Here is a 22,365-nt window from a genome sequence, read left to right on the forward strand (position 1 = left end):
AATGTAACCTAAAAAAAGCAGATACAAAAGTATGTCTCAAGGCAGTTGTTTAGGGTGGAGAAAGAAGAAATCATGTTTTAAATTCTTGCATTTCATCTGAATACATGTAACTTCAATAACTTTGGTCAAAGAACATTCTAGATTGAGGGGGTTACATAATCGAAGTCACAGAGATAGAAAAATAAGGTACATTTTTGCAGAAACTAAGAATAATCTTTTTTATGCTAAACCTGCAGCTATTTTCTGTGGAATCTTTAGACAGGAGATGGCCCCTCAACTCTCCCATACACTGAAAGAGCTTGATGATCCTGATTTTGTCCACTAAATACTAGAAATGTCCTTTATCACTATGAAATTCAAAAATGGCTCTGATTTTTCAGGTAGGGAACAATAACACTTTAAACAAAAACACTTTCTCGAGCACTGAAAACTAGTGCTCTAGAAGCGTAGATGGCTTCAAATGGAGCCCTGGGACACAGTAGGGTGAAACTGAAAGCTAGAATACTAAGCTAGAAATTTGAAATAAACTGTTTTTCTAATTGAAAGCTTCTGAAAGCCTTTGCTCAAAGAAATTATACACCGGGCAGTGGTGGCACACGCCTTTAATCCCAGCACTTGGGAGGCAGAGGCAGGTGGATTTCTGAGTTGGAGGCCAGCCTGGTCTACAGGGTGAGTTCCAGGACAGCCATGGCTATACAGAGAAACCCTGTCTCGAAAAACAAAAGAAAGAAAGAAAGAAAGAAAGAAAGAAAGAAAGAAAGAAAGAAAGAAAGAAAGGAAGGAAGGAAGGAAGGAAGGAAGGAAGGAAGGAGGGAAGGAAGGAAGGAAGGGAGGAAAAGAAAAGAAAACAGAAAAAAGAAAAAAAGAAATTATACAAGCAGTTATACTTTAAGGTGTTTACTTGAGAATAAGAACCAATAACGGCTAAATAGGGGACCACTCATAGAATTTAGGACTATAATGAACATTAATGTGATGTTTATTTCAAATAGTTAGAATAAAGGAGTTTAGATATTCTGCTATTAGTTTATTTTCCTCAACATCAATATGTTATACACAGTGCTATACACAGTGTCCTACTCATAAGTGTGCTACAGAAACTGAAAGAATCCTCAAGATTCATCTTTCATTCCACAGGTTGATCTTTGCAACTATGTTTCCATCAATGGTGCCACTGCTCATCCACATATTGAAAGTGATGGAACAGTTTACAACATTGGCAATTGCTTTGGGAAAAATTTTACAGTTGCCTACAACATTATCAAGATCCCTCCACTGAAATCAGGTGAGATTGTAATCTCCCCACCAGTAGGGGAAAAAGGTGTTCCTATCACTGAAAAAAGTTGCTGAAAATATCGGATCTAGATCATAGTATCAAGACAGTAAACAATGATGGTTTCAAAATCTAGAAAGCAAGACGCCAAGTTCTATTCTACAATGTTTCAAAATCTAGTGCATATATGTTTAAATGTTTGTGCATAATATTTAAATATTAATATCAAATATAAATTTGATAAACTTAATTCTATCAAACATTTATTGAGTCTTTATTCATATGCCAAACAAAATCTTGAGTTCCTCTTTAAATGGAATGACTGAAAATTTTGGGGAGTGAGGCCATTGACATTATTTAAGAAGTCATTCACATTATTTTCTCATCTGTGGACTTTAATGTGCCTAGTATTTATTGGACAGAGTTGTTGATATTGTTCATCCATACTATAGTTATAAGAAACTTTGCAATACCAGAGGGCACTTTGCCCACACTAAAGCACTGCTTTACTTCCTTGGACTTAAACTTGACCTCCACTTGCTATAAATTGTGACTCCATAGTACTCTCCCCTCTGCACTTTTTCAAATTTGCTGTTATTTGGATTTTCCTAGGTTAGTGTAGCTTCACAATAAAGAGAAATCAGAATGTGGGCAGATCTGGAAAACAATACTGGCCTCTTATATAGAATTATTTGATGCTTCTGGGATGGGGGAGAGCCCTCTTCTTGGAAGAGATTGAAACTGTTTCTAACTGTAAATAACAGGCTGAAGGGGGAAAAGCTTATTGAAGAGAAGATACCTAGGCCAGGACCAATCAAAAAAGAGAGGAAGTCCTAAGGGCTCCGAAGAGCCTACAAAAAGTCCTACCCCGAACCGAAGACTTGATTCCAACCTCTAGAGTCTCTTCTATACCCTCAATAGGAGTTGTTTGCCAGTTAAAATTAAGTTTTGGGAATTTGTTCTTTAATTCTGTCCATGTCTTGTATGTCCTTTTTTCCCCACGTCAGCCTGTAACTTCCTTCCATTCCATCAGGTGCCCTCAGATCTCTACCTATTACTTTCTGTCCAGGACCCTCAGTGGATGCTTTCTTGTCCTTCATCTCAGTTCTCTAGCTAACAATGGCTCCCTGCTCTCCAACTGACACTACATTTTCCTGAGTGAGTCTTCTTTCTAAGACATAAAATTGTTTGTCCTTACCCCAGAAGGAACTTTGTGGGACCCTTAGATAACCACTCCTCACTCAAAACCCCCTTAACAACATGAAATTCTACTAGGATATCCCAATGACTGAGAATATGAAAACAAGCTCTGAAAAAAAATCATATCTGAAAATGTATTTTTGCTTATATAAGCTGTTTCGAATGTTTTACATGAAGTAGAAGGAAGAAGAGGAGGAGGAGGAGTTGTTCTAAAGCCTTTAAAACCACTTTATTTCAGACAAGGAAGATCCAATAAACAAGTCAGAAGTTATTGTGCAGTTTCCCTGCAGTGATCGGTTCAAGCCATCTTATGTACACAGGTAATTTGAAGGACAGCTTAAATGTAAGGATGTCCCTTGCCTACCTTTGATACCAACCCTGATCTGGAAGGTCTTTGTAGAAAACTAAGTTTAAAGCCAATTAATTCCATGTAAACATTGTAGATCTTGGTAACTAAATATACTTTGTGTAAACTCCCACCCACCCATAACTGAGAACTAGCCCTCCCATTCACAAGCTCATTTGTGTTTCTTAACAGTTTTGGTCTGACTCCCAACTATATCGTTTTTGTGGAGACTCCAGTCAAAATTAACCTTTTCAAATTTCTTTCTTCGTGGAGTCTTTGGGGAGCCAACTACATGGACTGTTTCGAGTCCAATGAAAGCATGGGGGTATGTCTGATTCATTTGTTACATTGTGATTCTGAGGAAAGTATTTTATAATTTTTTCCTTTAAAATTTATCAAAACATTCTTACTTTTTCAGGTTTGGCTTCATGTTGCTGACAAAAAAAGAAGAAAGTATTTGAATAACAAATACAGGACCTCTCCTTTCAATCTCTTCCATCATATCAATACTTATGAAGACAGTGGGTTTCTGATTGTGGATCTCTGTTGCTGGAAAGGGTAAAAAGATATGTTGAATAAATGTCCCATCTCCAATTTCTTCTGGAAATAAAGTGCCTTAATAAGTATGCAAGTTCTTGTTGTTTAATGTGAATCATATATAAAAACAGAAGTGATATGAAATAGCAAAAAGTGTAATGATAATGACTAAAGAGTTTAGAAAATCAGACAGACTAACCACCAGAACTACAGTTAATACTGAAAACCAACTTGATCTGAACCAGGCCTGAAAATGGAAACTTCATGAAGTCTGTAAAGTGCTTTGAACCCTCCCTCATTTTGAAAAATAGAAACAGAAATGCTATTCTCAGGCTAGTCATTAAAAATACAATGATTCCTAAAGACACAGAGCAGAGACAATGTGGCAGAACAAAGATTATGTAAAGCTACTGTTACTGCAACATATCCATGAGGTAAAACTTTTTATTTTCCCTCACTGAGTAGTAGGAGGAAATGACTCTGATATTATTTTTGCCAATAACAGTCTGGGTTGTAGCCTAAGGAACAACCAGACATATATGCTTTCAAAGTCATGAATCATCTCTAAAATCGGTTAGGTGTGGTGATGCATGCCTTAAATCCCAACATTTGGGAGGAAGAGGCAGGAAGATCTTAAGTTCAAGGTCAGTCTGTGCTACATTAGACCCTTTTTCATTATTTGTAATTGTGTTCATGTTTGACTTCTTGTTTTCACAGGTTTGAATTTGTTTATAATTACTTATATTTAGCCAATTTACGTGAGAATTGGGAAGAAGTAAAAAGAAATGCTATGAAGGCTCCTCAGCCTGAAGTCAGGAGATATGTACTTCCTTTGACAATTGACAAGGTAACTTTCTTTACATAAGTGTTCATCTCACATGGAAACTGTACTGTTTATACATATAATCCAGAAATTTCAGATCTTGGACGAGTTTTTAAATACCATAATTAAACCTCTTATTTTACAAATGAGGAAACTGAAGATCAAAAGAATGGCATGATTTAGAAAACACAACTTCCACAGAGCCAAGATGATATGTAGTTTTCTTGATTTCAAATTCAAGAAAACTACATATCATCTTGTGAATGAAAATTCTTTAATTTAACTACAGGAATTAAGGAATGATTAATTCCTTAATAACTACAGACCCAGTGATTCTGGGGTCCCAGCATCCTTTGGCAGTTGTACAAATATCCTAAATAATTTTAAATTCTGGAGAAATGAAGGATCAGAAAGAAGGTCCTCAATCCATTAGCAAAGGAAACAATAATTAATATAAGACAGTTGTTGGAGGAGTTTATAATATTCCTCTGAAGATTTGGTAACTGAAAAATGCAGTAGGTACACTCGCAACAGAAATAGCATTCAAAATTATTAATATATAAATAAGAACTCTAAAAAACATGAACCTCAAAGTTGAGGCTTAAATACTCTTTTTATAAAGTAAACACGAACACTATAGAGGAGGCATGATTATCAGAGAAAACTAATAACCTGGAGAGTGAATGGTATTTGAAAAGAAAGGTCTTCTGGGACCCAGGTATGTTTTCCTCCTTGATGTAAGTGTAATATTCCTTTGGAAATTAAAGATTTGAAGGTGACTGTGAGGCTCTCCAACTAGACAATGTGAATAGGACAAAAAGCCATTCTGACCCTGCTGTTACCAATGTATAAAATACAGTAGGAAACTACACTACAGTGGATCTCCACTACCATTATGAAAATATGCCTTTTAAAGGGGACTTAGTGAGTGAAAATAACAGCAGATCTAGAATCAGGAAATCTCATTCTCATATTTGGAGGGTTAGTTTTCTGAACCCCATACAACTGTCTCTTTGCCTCCACATTTTTGTCTCTTCAGTGTTTCAGAATAACATTAGCAATATCCAGAATTTTTAGTGAAATAGAAATACCAGTCAAAACCAAGAAAAGCATATTTTTCTAATGTAAACACATGAACACACACTATTTCTGTCTATGTGCTACCTGCTTGGACAAAAGGTATTGAAGCAGATACATTGAACTAAAGGCTTAAATGAGAGGCAGTTAAAAGCAAACATAGCTTAGAACTTGATCTTTTTGCCTTTAAGTATATCTGTAAACCAATAAAGAATAATAGTTGAGTCAAACTGGGCTCTTTAGATAGAAAAAAAATAACTTCTGCTAAGACAAAGAGTTTTATTTAACAAAAATAAAAAGCAAATGGGAACTAATAGAAGTATAACAGAGTCCTTGGGATGCTTCATTGAAAGCAGAGGAGAGGTGGGATTTTGTAAGAACAGCTGGAAAGATGGATTGGAGTGAGAGAGATTATAAAGGGGTTTTCTGTACCAGACTCTGAATAACATATAATAGGTAAGAAATTATTGAGGTTTAGGTGTGTATGGTGTGTATGGTGTGTATGGTGTGTATGGTGTGTGTGTGTGTGTGTGTGAGAGAGAGAGAGAGAGAGAGAGAGAGAGAGAGAGAGAGAGACACCTGGGTTCCTCTGGAAATGGTATGGAGAATAGATTGGGTAATAGAGAATCTAAAAGTAAACTCTCTTAGAATATAAATGCTCTTCTGCAATTTCAGTGCTCTTTCAATCCCATTTACTCCATGTTCTAGCTGTCCCTTTTATATTGCAATGTGGCCTGTTAGTGCAATTTTAAAAGTGATAATTTCTCCTTTATCCTGGCTAGCTTCCAAATAAATGAGACAGAGACTATAAGATTTATTTAATCAAGCTTTATGGCACAAAAGCTGAGCAGTATTAATCTATTTTAATCCTCTAAACTAAACCAGCTATGTCCCAGGTAAATCCCAGAGGTATTTGCATTTCAGTATTGATATGGCTCTCCCTGCTCCAGGTGTGTTCCCAAGGTATCTCCTGATCCCTCCTCTCATGGCAAATCCTCCCTTTCTTTCTCCCTTTCCCCTAGGTGGGATTAGAAGTTCAGCCCTACTCTCTCCTCTGCTCATCCATTGTCTAATCAGCTTTTATTGACAAATGGGGAGCAATGTTTATACAACATTGAGACCAGAGACTTTTAGAATAAGCATTACAATGCCACGTCTGGATTGCAACTAAATATGGGGGCAGAGAGATCAGCATTTAAATGATACAAAAATAATATTTATACAATGTACAATATCATGATGCCTACAGCTGCCTGTCTAAATTTCCTTCCATTGAACATACCAATTAATATCCTTTATGACCTAGAAATACTCACTTTCCTGTCTCACTCAAGTCATTTTGCATGGTCAACAATTATGAACATTCTTGTAGATAATCATTCTTTATCAAACTTGTCAAAATCACACTAGTTCAATTAGATTATCTACCTTCTCCATATTTGTACTTTTTCATCTAAATTTAACTGTTACAAACACACAGTCATGTTAGTTGGTTCAATTTTAAATGTCTGGCTACAAATCTTACTGCTTCATTTCCAAACTTCATATATTATCTTACTTTGCTAAATATTCCAGATCTTCCTCTCCTCATTATTATACCTCCCACTTTTAGAGCTTCATATTTAATAATGATGATGCTTTCTTTACATCTGAAATGAAATGATCAAAAACTGTACCACCTGTAATAGTTAACCACTGTGGGACAATAACAACCTTTAATTGTTCAGATCAGACAACATGGTGCTGGGCTTGATATCTCTCGCACTTTCAAACACTAGTCACCAGTAAACTCTCAACTCCTTCTACCCTGTCTCACCCGCAGTTTTACCAGCCCAACTAGAATCATTTTCTCTGGATTGAACTACTATTAAAAAAGTGGTTTTACTGAATCAATCTTGCATTTTCACTCCCACCCTCTGAACAAATACTCAAGTGTAGATTCAACAAAGCAGAGGGATTTCTTTTTTCTTTTTTCTTTTTTCTTTTTGGATATTTTATTTATTTACATTTCAGATGTCACCCCCTTTCCCCATTCCCCCTCCCTAGAAACCCCATATCCCCTCCCCCTCCTCCTTTTTGCTTTATACTATTTTAATTACATGTAAGTATTAAGGTCAGTTCTGGGTTGAAGAACTAGCAATAGAATAGATGCAAAATAGTCAAGGAACAAGCAAGACAATAAACAAAGTTCCATGAACACTTCCCAGCGATCACTGTTTCTAAGAGTTTATCAGGATGATCTGAGCCAACTTCTTTGTCCTAGCCCAAAGTCATTTTCATGTCTGAAGCCTATTTCCTTCTTCTAGCCTAAGATTTAGATTCCTACCTGGAATTACTTCTTTGTTCTAGTCTAATATTTAGATTCCTGCCTAAAATTACTTCTTTGTTCTAGCCTAAGATTTAGATTCCTGCCTGAAATTACTTCTTTGTTCTAGCCTAATGTCAGATTCCTGTCTGAAGCCCCACTTCCTTGTTCTTGGCCAATGTCATATTCCTGCCAAGCAGCCCATTTCCTTGTCCTTGGCCCATGTCAGATTCTTGCCAAGAAGCCCCAAAAGCTCACCACCTCTCTGGGAGAGAGATATTTTTTATTTTATGTTATTATTATTTATTATTTATTAATAATTTTATATTATAAACAAGACTGAGCCTGTCTTAGGTCATTCTGCCAAGAATGCCTTCCTTATCTGCCATGAAATATGCATTATCAAAAGCAATGCACTTCTGTCATATGTTGGTAAGGCTCTGTGCAGAATCTTACCCATCCTTGGCTTGCCAGCCTGTTAATTTAATAACTCTGTCTAGGGGTTTATTTTCAGGTTCAAGCCATGTACTTTGGCTGCCAACATGTTGATGTTGTTAAAGACAAGCTTTAACAGGATGGGCAGGAATAAAAGTATTCCCAGGACAAAAAGGGCTAGCATGATCAAGCTATATATGCCATTCTTGAAGCTTGACCAAAATAGAAATACTGACCTCGGGCCATGGGTAATTTTATCATCAGTAAGCAGAGGGATTTCTTTAAGAATAAGTCAGTGTCTTCCTTGCCTATTCAAAATCCTTACATAGTTTCCCCTCATTTATCTACAGTGAAGTGAAAGCCCAGTTCTTCACTATAACCCATGTGCCTTACACAATCTAAGTGCATTAGCTCTCCACAAAGTTCTGTAATTTACCACCACACTGATCCTTAGTATTCCTGGAACATGTTCAACACCATTCTCCTAGATTGTGACAGGTTTTTCCCTCTCTGCTTGAGCACATTTCTGGTTTCCTCATCTAAGAATTTTGTATTAAATGCTACTATTACAAAGAGACTTACTCTGACCCCATATTAAAATTTCAACCCACAAATTCCTCATGCTTTGAATCCCTTTACTATTCTATTTTTATTTCTTTTTTTATTGGATATTTTATATACATTTCAGATGCCATCCCCTTTCCCCAATTCCCCTCCCTAGAAAACCCCTATCCCATGCCCCCTTTTCCTTTTTGCTTTTATACAATTTTTTTAATGTTAATCAAAGGCTTTATAAGTTTGGTAATGCTCAATCAGAAGTGTAACCCAATACCCAACCTAGATATATCAATTATCTTTGACTGATGGAGATACATGAACATCTACCTCCATGTCCCCCCCTTTCTCTCTTTTTTCTCTCTTTCTCTCTCTCATCACCTAGCTTCTCCTCTCCTTCTTCTTCTCTCCTTGCTCCTTCTCTTCCTCTCGGTACTCCTCCCACTTTAGCTCTTCCTACATATCACCCTTCCTGTTAAAATAAAACTTTTCTCTCAAAATACATTTAGAGCATAATTATGCTTATTTGAACCAGTGAGGGACAAGATAGTCCTAATACCCAGTCCATCATTTTGTTGACTAACCAGAACCTCTGTCATCTCTCCTAACTAAAACACTTAGTTCTGAACCTGGCTTTTTTTTTCTTAGCTTTAGAATGAATGTCAGCTGAAAACCATCCACTCAGATCTTTTCTCTCAAAGTAAATAGCCAGGATTGGCTATAAGACTATACATTTTCAACCCCGTCAGAAATCCAGAATGACTGAGTTAACTGAAATTATGAGAAGCACAAAGCATAGCTTGTAAAACTTAGCCAATTTACAGAGACCACTGAACACCTGGACAGTCCCTATACTACAGAACGGAGCATCAAATCTTCAACCTTCTGGTCCAGGATCATCTGACAGATCTTAGTGATGTTGAATTATTAAGGGGTGATTACTCTGTCTAGGCAGATATAATCAGTCGACTATTCTGCAAGTGTGTCCTTTTCTGGACAGTAATATGTCTGTAGATGGAAAGAGGCAATTCTTGTCTAGTGGCTGTCTCACCACAACTGGAGTAACTCCAAAGATGCTCAGTTTCTTCTTAGAATCCAAGACAGGAAGCTGTCAGGAGCAGAGAGGTCTCTAATCAAAATGAACATTAATACAGAAATGTTTGTAATGTCAATTCTGTGGACTTCTGACATTTTGAAAACCAACTATCCATGTAAGGTAATCTGGACAGTTGTCTGTTAACTCCACTCAGCTATTTCTAAATAAAACATAGAAAACACCCTAACAATAAACTCCAAGCCATGAATTTACTATAGTCCCTTAACTCACAGGCTAACCATCTCAAATCTGTTAAAAACGTTTAAGAAGGACTGGGTCTAAGCCTTGTATTCCTAAATGTGTTATACTGGTACAATGCCTATGAGAGTATCAATATTCATGTCATTTTATATCAATAAGAAGCTCGTACCAATGAAAATCTTAAAATTTGTAATCAAAGTAAATTGGTGCCATTTAAGAAATTATATCTTCATCTTGATAATAATTGTACATATTTCTACCAATAGGTTATGGCTATGCAATAAATCCTAGCTAATCCTCTCTATTCCCACAAAACCGCTACTTTTTCCTAGAAAGACAGCCCAATATTTACCACCTTATTTCCCAAGCCCAAGGAAATATGGGCGCTGACTCTTCATTAACTTCTTCAAGCTGATTATGGGCGTTGAGATATTAAAAGAGGAGTGAGGGGAAGAGTAAATTGATAAGCCTCTGGTGCTGTGTCTTCACTGCATCCAGATGGAATTCCAGAACCTCAGAGGTTTAAGCAGGTCTGCTCAGCTTCCTTGATGAGTAGATACACCAAGGCTGTGTATTCTGCAATATACAATTCTCAAAACTAAATTTAGTATGAAGACAATTTTTTTAAGAGGGCTGACATTTTGTTAAAGATGTTGGTTCTAACAGCTTTTCTTTTTTCCCCTCTTTTATTGGATATAATATTTACATTTCAAATTTTATCCCCTTACCCCATTCACCCCACCACCCAGGAACCCCTTATCCCATCCACCCTCTTCCTGCTTCTATGAGGGTGTGCACCCACCTACCCGCCACTCTTCAATTCCCACCCTCAGATTCCCCCCCCCCACTCAGTGTTCAGCCTTCATGGGACCAAAGATCTCCTCTCCCACGTATGCCCAACAAGGCCATCCTCCCCTACATATACAGCTGGAGTCATGTGTCCCTCCATATGTGCTCCTAGGCTGGTGGTTTAGACCCTGGAAAGCTCTGGCTGGTTGGTATTGTTGCTTTCCTCGTGGGGCCACCAACCCTTTTGGCTCCTTCACTCTACTCTCTAACTTCTCCATTGGAAACCCTTGATTAGATTAATGGTTAGCTGTGAGTATCTGCCTCTGGGTATGTCAGACTGTGGGGGACCTCTAAGGAGACGGCCTTATCAGGCTGCTGTAGCTTTCCCTTCTTGTCATCCATATCAGCATCTATTTTTGGTGACTGCACATGGAATGAATACTCAGGTGGAATGATCTCCATACAACCTCTCCTTCAGATTCTGTCCCACAATTTGTCTCCATATTTGCTCCCTTGGGTGTTTAGTTACTCCTTCTAAGAACGACCTAGGCATCCACACTTGTTCTTCCTTCTTCATGAGCTTCATGTGGTCTGTTAGTTGAATCTTTGTTGTTTCAAACTTTTGGGCTAATATCTGCTTATCAGTGACTAAATACCATGTGTGTTGTTTTGTGATTGGGTTACCTCACTCAGGATGATATTTTCTACTTCCATCAATTTACCTAAGAATTTCTCAAATTCATTATTTTTAATAGCTGAGTAATATTCCATTGTGTAAATGTACCACATTTTTTGTATCCATTCCTCTGTTGAAGGGCATCTGGGTTCTTTCCAGCTTCTGGCTATTATAAATAAGGCTGCTATGAACATAGTGGAGCATATGTCTTTGTTATATGTTGGCGCATTTTCTGGGTATATGGCCAGGAGTGGTGCAGCTGGATCCTCAGGTAGTGCTATATCCAATTTTCTGAGGAACCGCCAGACTGACTTCCAGAGTGGTTGTACCAGCTTGCAACCCCACCAACAATGAAGGAATGTTCCTCTTTCTCCACATTCTCGCCAGCATCTGCTATCACCTGAATTTTTGAACTTACCCATTCTGACTGGTGTGAGGTGGTATCTCAGTGTTGTTTTGATTTTCATTTCCCTGATGACTAAGGATGTTGAGCATTTCTTAAGGTGCTTCTCGGCCATTCATGTTTCCTCAGTTGAGAATTCTTTGTATAGCTCTGTACCCCAGTTTTTAATGGGGTTATTTTGTTGTTTGGCATCTAATTTCTTGAGTTCTTTGTATATATTCGATATTAGCCCTCTGTCAGATCTAGGATTGGTAATGATCTTTTCCCAATCTGCTGGTTGCCGTTTTGTCATATTGACAGTGTCCTTTGCCTTACAGAAACTTTGCAATTTCATGAGGTCCCATTTGTCGATTCTTGATCTTAGAGCATAAGCCATTGGTGTTCTGTTTAGGAACTTTTCCCCTGTGCCTAGGTATTCGAGGGTCTTCCCCAACTTCTCTTCTAATAGTTTCAGTGTATCTGGCTTTATGTGAAGGTCCTTTATCCACTTGGAGTTGAGCTTTGTGCAAGGGGATAAGAATGGATTAATTTGCATTCTTCTACATGCTGACCTCCAGTTGAGCCAGCACCACTTGTTGAAAATGCTGACCTTTTTCCACTGGATGATTTTAGCTCCCTTGTCAAAGATCAAGTGACCATAGGTGTGTGGGTTCATCTCTGGGTCTTCAATTCTATTCCATTGATCTTCCTGCCTGTCTCTGTACCAATACCATGCAGTTTTTATCACTACTGCTCTGTAGTACAGTTTGAGGTCAGGGATAGTGATTCCCCCAGAAGTTCTTTTATTGTTGAGAATAGTTCTCAATATCCTAGGTTTTTTGTTATTCCAAATGAATTTGTGAATTGCTCTTTCTATCTCTATGAAGAATTGATTTGGAATTTTGATGGGTATTGCATTGAATCTGTAGATTGCTTTTGGCAGGATGGCCATTTTTACTAAGTTAATCCTGCCATGCTAGGAGCATGGGAGATTTTTTCATCTTCTAAGATCTTCTCCGATTTCTTTCTTCAGAGACTTGAAGTTCTTGTCATACAGATCTTTCACTTACTTGGTTAGATTCACTCCAAGATATTTTATTTTATTTGTGACTATTGTAAAGGGTGTCATTTCCCTAATTTTTTTCTCAGCCTGTTTATCCTTTGAGTTTATATCCAGCCACATTGCTAATTTTGTTTATCAGGTTTAGGAGTTCTCTGGTGGAGGTTTTAGGGTCACTTAAGTATACTATCATATCATCCGCAAATAGTGAAATTTTGACTTCTTCCTTTCCTATTTGTATCCGTTTGACTTCCTTTTGTTGTCTAATTGCTCTAACTAGAACTTCCAGTACTATATTAAATAGGTAAGGTGAGAGTGGGCAGCCTTGTCTAGTCCCTGATCTTAGTGGGATTGCTTCAAGTTTCTCTCCATTTAGTTTGATGTTGGCTACTGGCTTGTTGTATATTGCTTTTACTATGTTTAGGTACGGGCGTTGAATTCCTAATCTTTCCAAGACTTTTAACATGAAGGGATGTTGAATGTTGTCAAATGCTTTCTCAGTGTCTAGTGAGATGATCATGTGGTTTTTTTCTTTGAGTTTATTTATGTGGTGGATTACATTGATGGATTTCTGAATATTGAACCAACCCTGCATTCCTTGGATAAAGCCTACTTGATCTTGATGGATAATTGTTTTGATGTGATGTTGGATTCTGTTTGCAAGAATTTTATTGAGTATTTTTGCATCAATATTCATAAGAGAGATTGGTCTGTAGTTCTCTTTCTTTGTTGGGTCTTTGTGAGGTTTAGGTATGAGCGTAATGGCAGCTTCATAGAATGAATTGGGTATTGTTCCTTCTGTTTCCATTCGATGGAATAGCTTGAAGAAGATTGGTATTAGGTCTTCCTTGAAGGTCTGATAGAATTCTGCACTAAAACCATCTGACCCCGGACATTTTTTGGTGGGAAGATTTTTAATGACTGCTTCTATTTCTTTAGGAGTTATGCAACTGTTTTTTCTTGGATGTTTTTGTTTGGATGTTTTTTCTGCTCCTGGTTTAACTTTGGTGTCTGGTATCTATCTAGAAAATTGTCCATTTCATCCAGATTTTCCAATTTTGTTGAGTATAGGCCTTTGTAGTAGGATCTGATGATTTTTTTAATTTCCTCTGTTTCTGTTGTTATGTCTCCCTTTTCAGTTCTGATTTTATTAATTTGAGTACTGTCTCTGCACCCTTCAGTTAGTCAGGCTAAGGCTTTGTCTATCTTGTTGATTTTCTCAAAAAAAAAAAAAAAAAAAAAAAAAACAGCTCCTGGTTTTGTTGATATTTTGTATAGTCCTTTCTGTTTCAACTTGGTTGATTTCAGCCCTGAGTTTGATTATTTCCTGCTGTCTACTCCTCTTGGGCATATTAGCTTCTTTTTGTTCTAACGCTTTCAGGTGTGCTGTCAAGTTGTTAATGTATGCTGTTTCCATTTTCTTTTTGTGGGCACTTAGAGCTATGATTTTTTCCTCTTAGTACTGCTTTCAGGGAGTCCCACAAGTTTTGATATGATGTGTCCTCATTTTCATTTAATTCTAAAAAGTCTTTAATTTCTTTCTTTATTTCTTCCTTGACCAAGTTATCATTGAGTAGAGCATTGTTCAGTTTCCACGTGTATGTGGGCTTTCTGTTGTTTTTGTCTATGTCAAAAACGAGTCTTAATCCATGGTTGTCTGATAGGGTACAAGGGATTATTTCAATCTTTTTCTATCTGTTGGGGCCTGTTTTGTGACCAATTATATGGTCTATTTTGGAGAAGGTACCATGAGGTGCTGAGAAGAAGGTATATTCTTTTGTTTTAGGATGAAATGTTCTATAGATGTCAGTTAAGTCCAATTGGTTCATAACTTCTGTTAGTTTCATTGTGTCTTGGTTTAATTTCTGTTTCCACGATCTGTCCATAGCTGAGAGTGGGGTGTTGAAATCTCCCACTATTAATGTGTAAGGTGCAATGTATGCTTTAAGCTTTAGTAAAGTTTCTTTTATGTATGTGGGTGCCGTTGCATTTGGGGCATAGATGTTGAGAATTGCGAGTTCCTCTTGGTACATTTTTCCTTTGATGAAGTGTCCTTCTTTATCTTTTTTGATTACTTTTGGTTGAAAAACGATTTTATTTGATATTATAATCACTACTCCAGCTTGTTTCTTGGGACCATTTGCTTGGAAGATTGTTTTCTGACCTTTTACTCTGAGGTAGTGTCTGTCTTTTCACAAAGGTGCATTTCCTGTATGCAGCAAAATGTTGGGTCCTGTTTATGTATCCGGTCTGATAGTCTATGTCTTTTTATTGGAGAATTGAGTCCATTGATATTAAGAGATATTAAGGAAAAATGTATGTTATTTCCTGTTATGTTTGTTATTGGCAGTGGAGATATGTTTGTGTAGCTACCTTCTTTTAGGGTTGTTGGAAGATTACTTTCTTGCTTTTTCTAGGTTGTAGTTTCCCTCCTTGTGTTGGAGTTTTCCACCAATTATCCTTTGAAGTGCTGGATTTGTGGTGAGATATTGTGTAAATTTGGATTTGTCATGGAATATTTTGGTTTCTCCATCAATATTGATTGAGAGTTTTGCTGGGTATAGTAGTCTGGGCTGGCATTTGTGTTCTCTTAGGGTCTGTATGATATTGGTCCAGGATCTTCTGGCTTTTATGGTCTCTGGTGAGAAGTCTGGTGTAATTCTTATAGGTCTGCCTTTATGTGTTACTTTACCTTTTTCCCTTACTGCTTTTAGTATTTTTTCTTTGTTTTGTACATTTGATGTTTTGATTATTATGTGGCGGGAAGTTTTGTTTTTTTTGTTTTTTTTTTCTGGTCTAAACTATTTAGAGTTCTGTATGCTTCTTGTATATTTATGGACATCTCTTTCTTTAGGTTGGGGAAGTTTTCCTGTATAATTTTGTTGAGGATATTTATTGGTTTTTTAAGTTGGGAGTCTTCCCCCTCATCTATACCTATTATCCTTAGGTTTGGCCTTCTCATTGTGTCTTGTATTTCCTGTATATTTTGGGTTAGTAGCTTTTTGTATTTTGCATTTTCTTTGACAGTTGTGTCAATGTTTTCCATGGTATCTTCTGCACATGAGATTCTCTCTTTTATCTCTTGTATTCTGTTGGTGATACTTGTGTCTATGACTCCTGATCTTTTTTTTAGGTTTTCTATCTCCAGGGTAGTCTCCTTTTGTGATTTCTTTATTGTTTCTACTTCCATTTTTAGATCTTGGATGGTTTTGTTTAATTCCTTCTCCTGTTTGGCTGTGTTTTCTTGCAATTCCTTAAGGGATTTTTGTGTTTCCTCTTTAAGGGTTTCTATCTGTCTACCAATGTTCTCCTTAAGTTCTTTGAGAGTGTTATTTATGTCTTTCTTAAAGTCCTCTATCATTGTCATGAGAAGTGATTTTAATTTTGAATCCTGCTTTTCTGGTGTGATGGGGTATTCAGGGCTTGCTATGATGGGTGAACTGAGTTCTGATGATGCCATGTAACTTTGGATTCTGTTGCTTACGTTCTTGTACTTGCCTTTCACCATCTGGTTAACTCTAGTGCTGCCTGTACTTGCTGTCTCTAACTGAAGCCTGCCTTTCCAGTTATCTTTCTTGTGTCTGATCTCCTTGGGGTCCAGATGTCTCTGTGATCTTCTCCAGCTATACTGAGTACAGTGGTACCTCTAGGATGCCTCAGGATATGATGCCTCCAAGGTAGCAGACCAGCTAGGTGTCTGCTGTTCTGGGTGCAGTGTCATCTCTAGGATGTCTCAGGATAAGGTGCCCACTGATCTGAGTGCAGTGGCTCCTCTAGGATATTTCAGGATATGTGGTCTGATGCTCTGAGTTCAGTTGTTTCTCTGCGGCTCTGGGTTGAGTGGACCTTCCAGAATGTCTGGGGTGGAATCCGGGGTCCACACAGGAGCGGACCGAGCAGAGGTCTGCTCCAGGCCTCAGATCCAGGAGAGGGGCCAGAGGGGAGTGCTATTCCGAAGGGTCGGGGGTTTGGTTATCTGCTGGAATCTGAATGCTTCCAGCACCCAACTATGGGCTTAGGGAAGTGTGTGGGTCTTCCTACCTAAGGCTCTAAGATCCGTGGAGCCTCCAGGATGTCTCTGGCGGAATCCGGGTCCACACAAGAGCAGACCGGTCAGAGGTCTCTCTATTTTTATTTCTATATTCATGGTACACTGTATACTTTATTAAGTGTATTTGTTAATCTCCAAAATACAAATAAGCTTCACTGCTCCTCAACAATAAGAGAGTATAAAATATGATTCAGAAGTATTTCCAACTGTTTTCATGCAATCATCTAAGGGTGAGAGAGAGTGTGTGTGTGTGTGAGTGTCTGTGTGTGTCTGTGTGTGCCATTACATGTATATGAGAAGAGATAAATGTCTTCTTAAAAATCTGGCCTAGTAGATTTTTTGTTTGACAATATAACTACATGTCATTTTTATATATCCTAGCTAGAAAATAATAAATTCTTTATCCTCAGGCAGTTGGAATCTCTTGCTCTTCACAAACTATATATATATATTTTTAAAGGAGCCTGTTTTCATAGGATCCTTCCTCAAACCCTTAATATTCTCTGAGAATGGCTTCATCCCACTGATGAAGAAATTGAGTCCTTAAGATCCTGTGTTACTTCCCCATGGGTATGGGGTCCTAACTCAGCTGCTGGCCAAGCAGGCAGTTTGTTAAAACTGGGATGGAGGCATACCCTAGCTCTATGGCTCTGGCATGGTGCTTCATCTGAGACTAAATTTCCTCATGTGTAAAATGGGAGAAAGTCAGGACTTACCTGCTGTGATAACCAAATAAATATAGTCTATACCAAAAGGATTGCACAGTGCTGCCATCTAAATGAAAACTGCTGCTACTGTTCATTAACATTGTCATGGTGATGTTATATCAGTGTTCTGTATTCAGGTGGTATATAAAAGGAGGTATCAGACAGAGACTGACTAGTTGGCTATTTTGCCAGTCCTCTTTGGTAGTATGTGTTGAGTGTGATTATGATAGCTCTGTGTGTAATGTCAACACTTTCTTATTGCCTTTTCTTCATGTTCCCAGTCCTGTTTTCCTTTTGACTGAGTTTCCCTTTACCATTGTATGTGTAGAGTTGTAGTCAAGTCTGAGCTGACATTTCCTCCATTATTCTTTTCCCTGTTCTCCCCCCACATGGAGCCATACATTCAGAGCCTTCAGAAACTCTGAATGGATAGAAGCAGGAAGCCATCTCCCTACTTCTAGTCTGTTGCTTGAGCTCCACAATTTGGCTTTCTCTGGTTTAGATTCCAGTCTTACTAGGGCTTCAAAATTTATGCTTTTCACTGTCACAGGGACACTCTTCCAGCCATACCTACTTATTCACAAGTCTAAGAATGCTAAGCATGCTAAGTAGTTCTATTACTATTACTCCCTGGACAGTCCTTATTTCTTCCTGAGTTTTAAAGTCCTGTTCTCATTTTTATCTGAAGTTAAGTTTCAACTTCAGGTTATTCTCGGGCTTTGTCTTTTTCTGACTCCTTAAAACAGACAGAAACTTTTCTCCACCTACTTGACATTAATATATTCTCTACCTTGTATTGTGAGCCCACTGTAATGCCCTGTCCTTACTGTCCACAGGTGTCACCTCTGTTCTCATTTATTTCACAATATTACAAAATATCTTGATTATAATGCTTTCATGTGGTTTCTTAAATTACACACACACACACACACACACACACACACGCAAACACACACATGCTACACAGGCCATTTCAACCCTTTTTATAGCTTTCTCCCTAACACCTAATATAATCCATAATCTACAGGAGTAGATTAATAAGTGTTTGTGAAGTAACCAAATGACCAAGATGTTTTCAGTCGTGCCAATTGCATTTCTAATGCTGAATTTGTAGACAATTGGAGAATCCCTAAATATCCTTTTCCCTCCTAGTACCTAGCATGGTGCCTAGCACACATGTTAGTGATTAAGAAACTGACTTGCCTGAATGATTGGCTGCATGAAAAAATAGACTTTTAGGACAGGACAATGTCACATGCCACCTATTCTGAAGTCTAAGACCATTATCAAGAATTTTAAGCTAATCAATATTGTTGTCACATTAGAAACAGACATTTAACCCTGAACAATATGTTTCCAGCAGGTTACTTATAACATATCAGTATGCCATTCCAGAGACTTTCAAGGCCAATACAGTAGCCAGTCTCCTTGTCTGGTTGTTGTTGCTCTTCTTCTTTGCATGGTGACCTCTGAAAAGAGGAGGAAAAGTTTGGGAAGTCTGCATTTACAGATACTTGAATTTCCTTCCCTTCTCACTGTAATCTCTGTCATCTTCTTTCTTAGGCCGACACAGGCAGAAATTTAGTCACACTTCCCCATACAACTGCCACAGCCATTCTGTGCAGTGATGAGACGATATGGCTGGAACCTGAGGTTCTCTTTTCAGGGCCCCGTCAAGGTAAGATGATCTAGAAAAAAAGCTAAGAAGTGAATCGATGATCTATTTAAAGATATTGAATTTTCTTGTACCTGTGTTCTGTTTTGAAGCCTTTGAATTTCCTCAAATCAATTACCAGAAATGTGGGGGAAAACCTTACACTTATGCATACGGACTTGGGTTGAATCACTTTGTTCCAGACAAGGTAATAAAGAATCCAATAGATCTCTGAGTCATGTGCTAGTCAAGTAAAGCTGCTCATTAATTAACTGATTGCTTTTTCTTGGGCATAAGCAGCTCTGTAAGCTGAATGTCAAAACTAAAGAAATCTGGATGTGGCAAGAGCCGGATTCTTACCCATCTGAACCCATCTTTGTTTCTCAACCAGATGCTCTGGAAGAAGATGATGGTAATGGAAGCAATGAGTGTGTCTGAACTTTCCTTTATGTTGAAATTCAGTGTATTCACTCTTAGGAAAGGGATTGGGCTGTTTATTCACTAACTTTCAAATGGTGGTTCTTAAACTGAATGGAATTGCAACAGAGAATTGCAATTTCTTTGAAAGTGACTTTCATCTGTGGCCAGGTCCTGTAGATTGATACTAGAAAAAGCAAAATGCAACCAACCAAAACAAAAACAAAAAGGCACCAGAGTAAAACATATTCTGTGTCATAGTGAAGTCTTGGATTGAAGGGATGAGAAATGGCATAACAGCAAGAATTATATTTGCCTTTCCTCACCAAAATATATTTCTGAATAAGCAGATGGAGTTCTAGAAAAGGAAATAAAATATTCTAGATCAGTGAATGTGCATGTCTTGGATTCAAGTGCCTGTTTGTTTGTTTTAGTAAGTTGAGGCTAAGCAAGAACCAGAGCCATAGCATATAATAAAGCAACTGCATTATATAGCATCAGTCTCAATTAAGCATTATTACTAGGAAGCCTAGAAAGCTAGATCAGTGGTTAAGAGCACTGTCTCCTCTTGTTGAAGACAGGGTTCAATTCCCAGCACCCACATTACAGCTCACAACCAGCTGTAGCTTCAGCTTCAAGTGATCCAGAACCTTCTTCTGGCCTCTGTGGGCACCAGACATATATATGGTACACAGGTACTTATGCAGACAAAATAACTATACACATAAAAATAATAAAAGAATTTAAAAACATTAATGCAAGGACAGATAAATGTATTACATTCTGTAAGGTTAAAATTTTAAAATATGGGAAACTATAGAAGAATGACAAATAATTTTGGTGGCCATTTTCTGATAAGTGGTTTTATATTCACACCACTCATTGAAAAGTGTAAAAGCTAGGTTTTCATTTTGTTTGAAAGAAGTAAACTTACATATAAGTCTTTTTGTTTGTTTGTTATTTTTGTTTTGTTTTGTTTTTTGTTTTTCGAGACAGGGTTTCTCTGTGTAGCCCTGGCTGTCCTGGAACTCACTCTGCAGACCAGGCTGGCCTCGAACTCAGAAATCCACCTTACATATAAGTCTTGAAATTTATAGTTATAACACGCTCTTCTGCTTTAGAAGTTTTAAAGTGTAGTGTACATTTTTACTGAATCATAACTTATAAGTTATGATAAGAACATAGATCTGCTCCCTTAGTCAACATTGATGAATTACTACTTTGATCTGGTTGTTGTAGCAAGAAACTTCAGTGTCTTATTACAGACAAGGTCACTCCCTTCTTGGGCATAGTGCTAGTCCAGGAAGAAAGAGTTTAGAGTATTCCTTCAAGTGGTCACACAGCAGGTTATTAAAGAACCGGAATCACAATAAGTCACATGGTTTTCTATGTGACTTATTTCTATGTGATTTCTATTTCGTAATGTAATACCATTTTACTACCTTTATAATTTCAATGTCAGATAATCTTAAAACCTGATTTTAAAATCTCAAAACTGCCTTAATTAACAGGTGTGGTTCTGAGTGTGGTGGTGAGCCCTGGAGCAGGACAAAAGCCTGCATATCTCTTGGTTCTGAATGCCAAAGACTTGAGTGAAATTGCCAGGGCTGAAGTGGAGACTAATATCCCTGTGACCTTCCATGGACTGTTCAAAAGATCATGAACATATTTCCAGGTTAGCAAAAATGGCTCTATGAGTAAAGTCACTTGTTTTCAGGCCTGAAAACCTGAATTCAATATCTGTGATCCTCATCATGAAAGGACAGAATTTACTACTGGAAGTTGTCTTTTCGCCTCTACACACACATTATGGGGCATATATAATGAATAAATGTAATTTTTATTTAAAAATACAGAAAATCATCAACATAATTCTAGCAAGACATGTTTTTAATGGCAAAACCAAGAAGGCCAGCTAGCTTCAAATCTATAATTAAATTCTGTTTATTTTAGGGCCTGGACCGATGGCTCAGCAGTTAAGAGCACTTACTGCTCTTCTACAGATCCTGAGTTCAATTCGCAACAACCAACCACATGGTGGCTCACAACCATCTGTAATGGGATCCAATGCCCTCTTCTGGTGTGTGTGAAGACAGCTACAGTGTACTCATATATATATAATAAATCTTAAAATAAAAAAAACAGAAAAAGAATAAATTCTGTTTATTTTAGCTTGCAGTCTATCATGGTTTTAAGTCAAAGATGTACACAATTTTGCAGTGTTTTTCAGAAATTTCTCAGTTGGACAAGTAGTTCCTTTAAAAATTACATGATTATTTGATGATATTTTCTCTGTGAGATAAAAATAAACTGAAAATTTATTTTAAACACTTAGTAATCAAATGGAAAAGAAATGTAGACTTTGAAAAAACTGCCTTTTCTATAATAAAAGTTGTTTTAGGAAGCTATCTTTTTACCTATTTCACATTATTAAAAAAATAATTTAAACATTTAAAATACAAAGTCTTCTATACTTGATTTGTATGTAGCATTGCTCAAAGAAGAGAAAGTATACTTCCTGCCAAAGCAAATATCTTTTTATACCTGGGAATGTCATCTAGGACCACATGGCAATACATACATATATATATATATATATATATATATATATATATATATATATATTGCTAAAGAATCCTCAAGCTAAAAAGTCTTTATTTTTTTTCTTCTTTCTTCCCTGACCCAATTATTATTTAAGTAGAGAGTTGTTTAGCTTCCATGTGTATGTGTATTTTCTGGTGGTTCAGATATTAAAGACCAGCTTTAGTCTGTGATGATCTG

The 22,365-nt window shown here is 37.3% G+C and overlaps 1 protein-coding gene across 1 annotated transcript in view; it reads left to right on the forward strand.

The window, feature by feature from the left end:
• The window catches only part of Rpe65 (retinoid isomerohydrolase RPE65), a 31,245-nt gene extending 9,253 nt beyond the window's left edge, over positions 1 to 21,992 (forward strand). Inside the window, exons 6-15 of the mRNA XM_034501036.2 lie at positions 1,138 to 1,285; positions 2,712 to 2,793; positions 3,012 to 3,144; positions 3,238 to 3,377; positions 4,074 to 4,203; positions 19,077 to 19,191; positions 19,281 to 19,375; positions 19,468 to 19,579; positions 21,096 to 21,259; positions 21,538 to 21,992. Coding sequence (XP_034356927.1) covers positions 1,138 to 1,285; positions 2,712 to 2,793; positions 3,012 to 3,144; positions 3,238 to 3,377; positions 4,074 to 4,203; positions 19,077 to 19,191; positions 19,281 to 19,375; positions 19,468 to 19,579; positions 21,096 to 21,247 — 1,107 coding nt within the window. The 3' untranslated portion in view covers positions 21,248 to 21,259; positions 21,538 to 21,992. The remainder of the gene's footprint in view (positions 1 to 1,137; positions 1,286 to 2,711; positions 2,794 to 3,011; positions 3,145 to 3,237; positions 3,378 to 4,073; positions 4,204 to 19,076; positions 19,192 to 19,280; positions 19,376 to 19,467; positions 19,580 to 21,095; positions 21,260 to 21,537) is intronic.
• Positions 21,993 to 22,365: the final 373 nt, after the last annotated feature.

Source organism: Arvicanthis niloticus, chromosome 4 (assembly GCF_011762505.2).
Source record: "Arvicanthis niloticus isolate mArvNil1 chromosome 4, mArvNil1.pat.X, whole genome shotgun sequence".
Lineage (NCBI taxonomy): Eukaryota > Metazoa > Chordata > Mammalia > Rodentia > Muridae > Arvicanthis > Arvicanthis niloticus.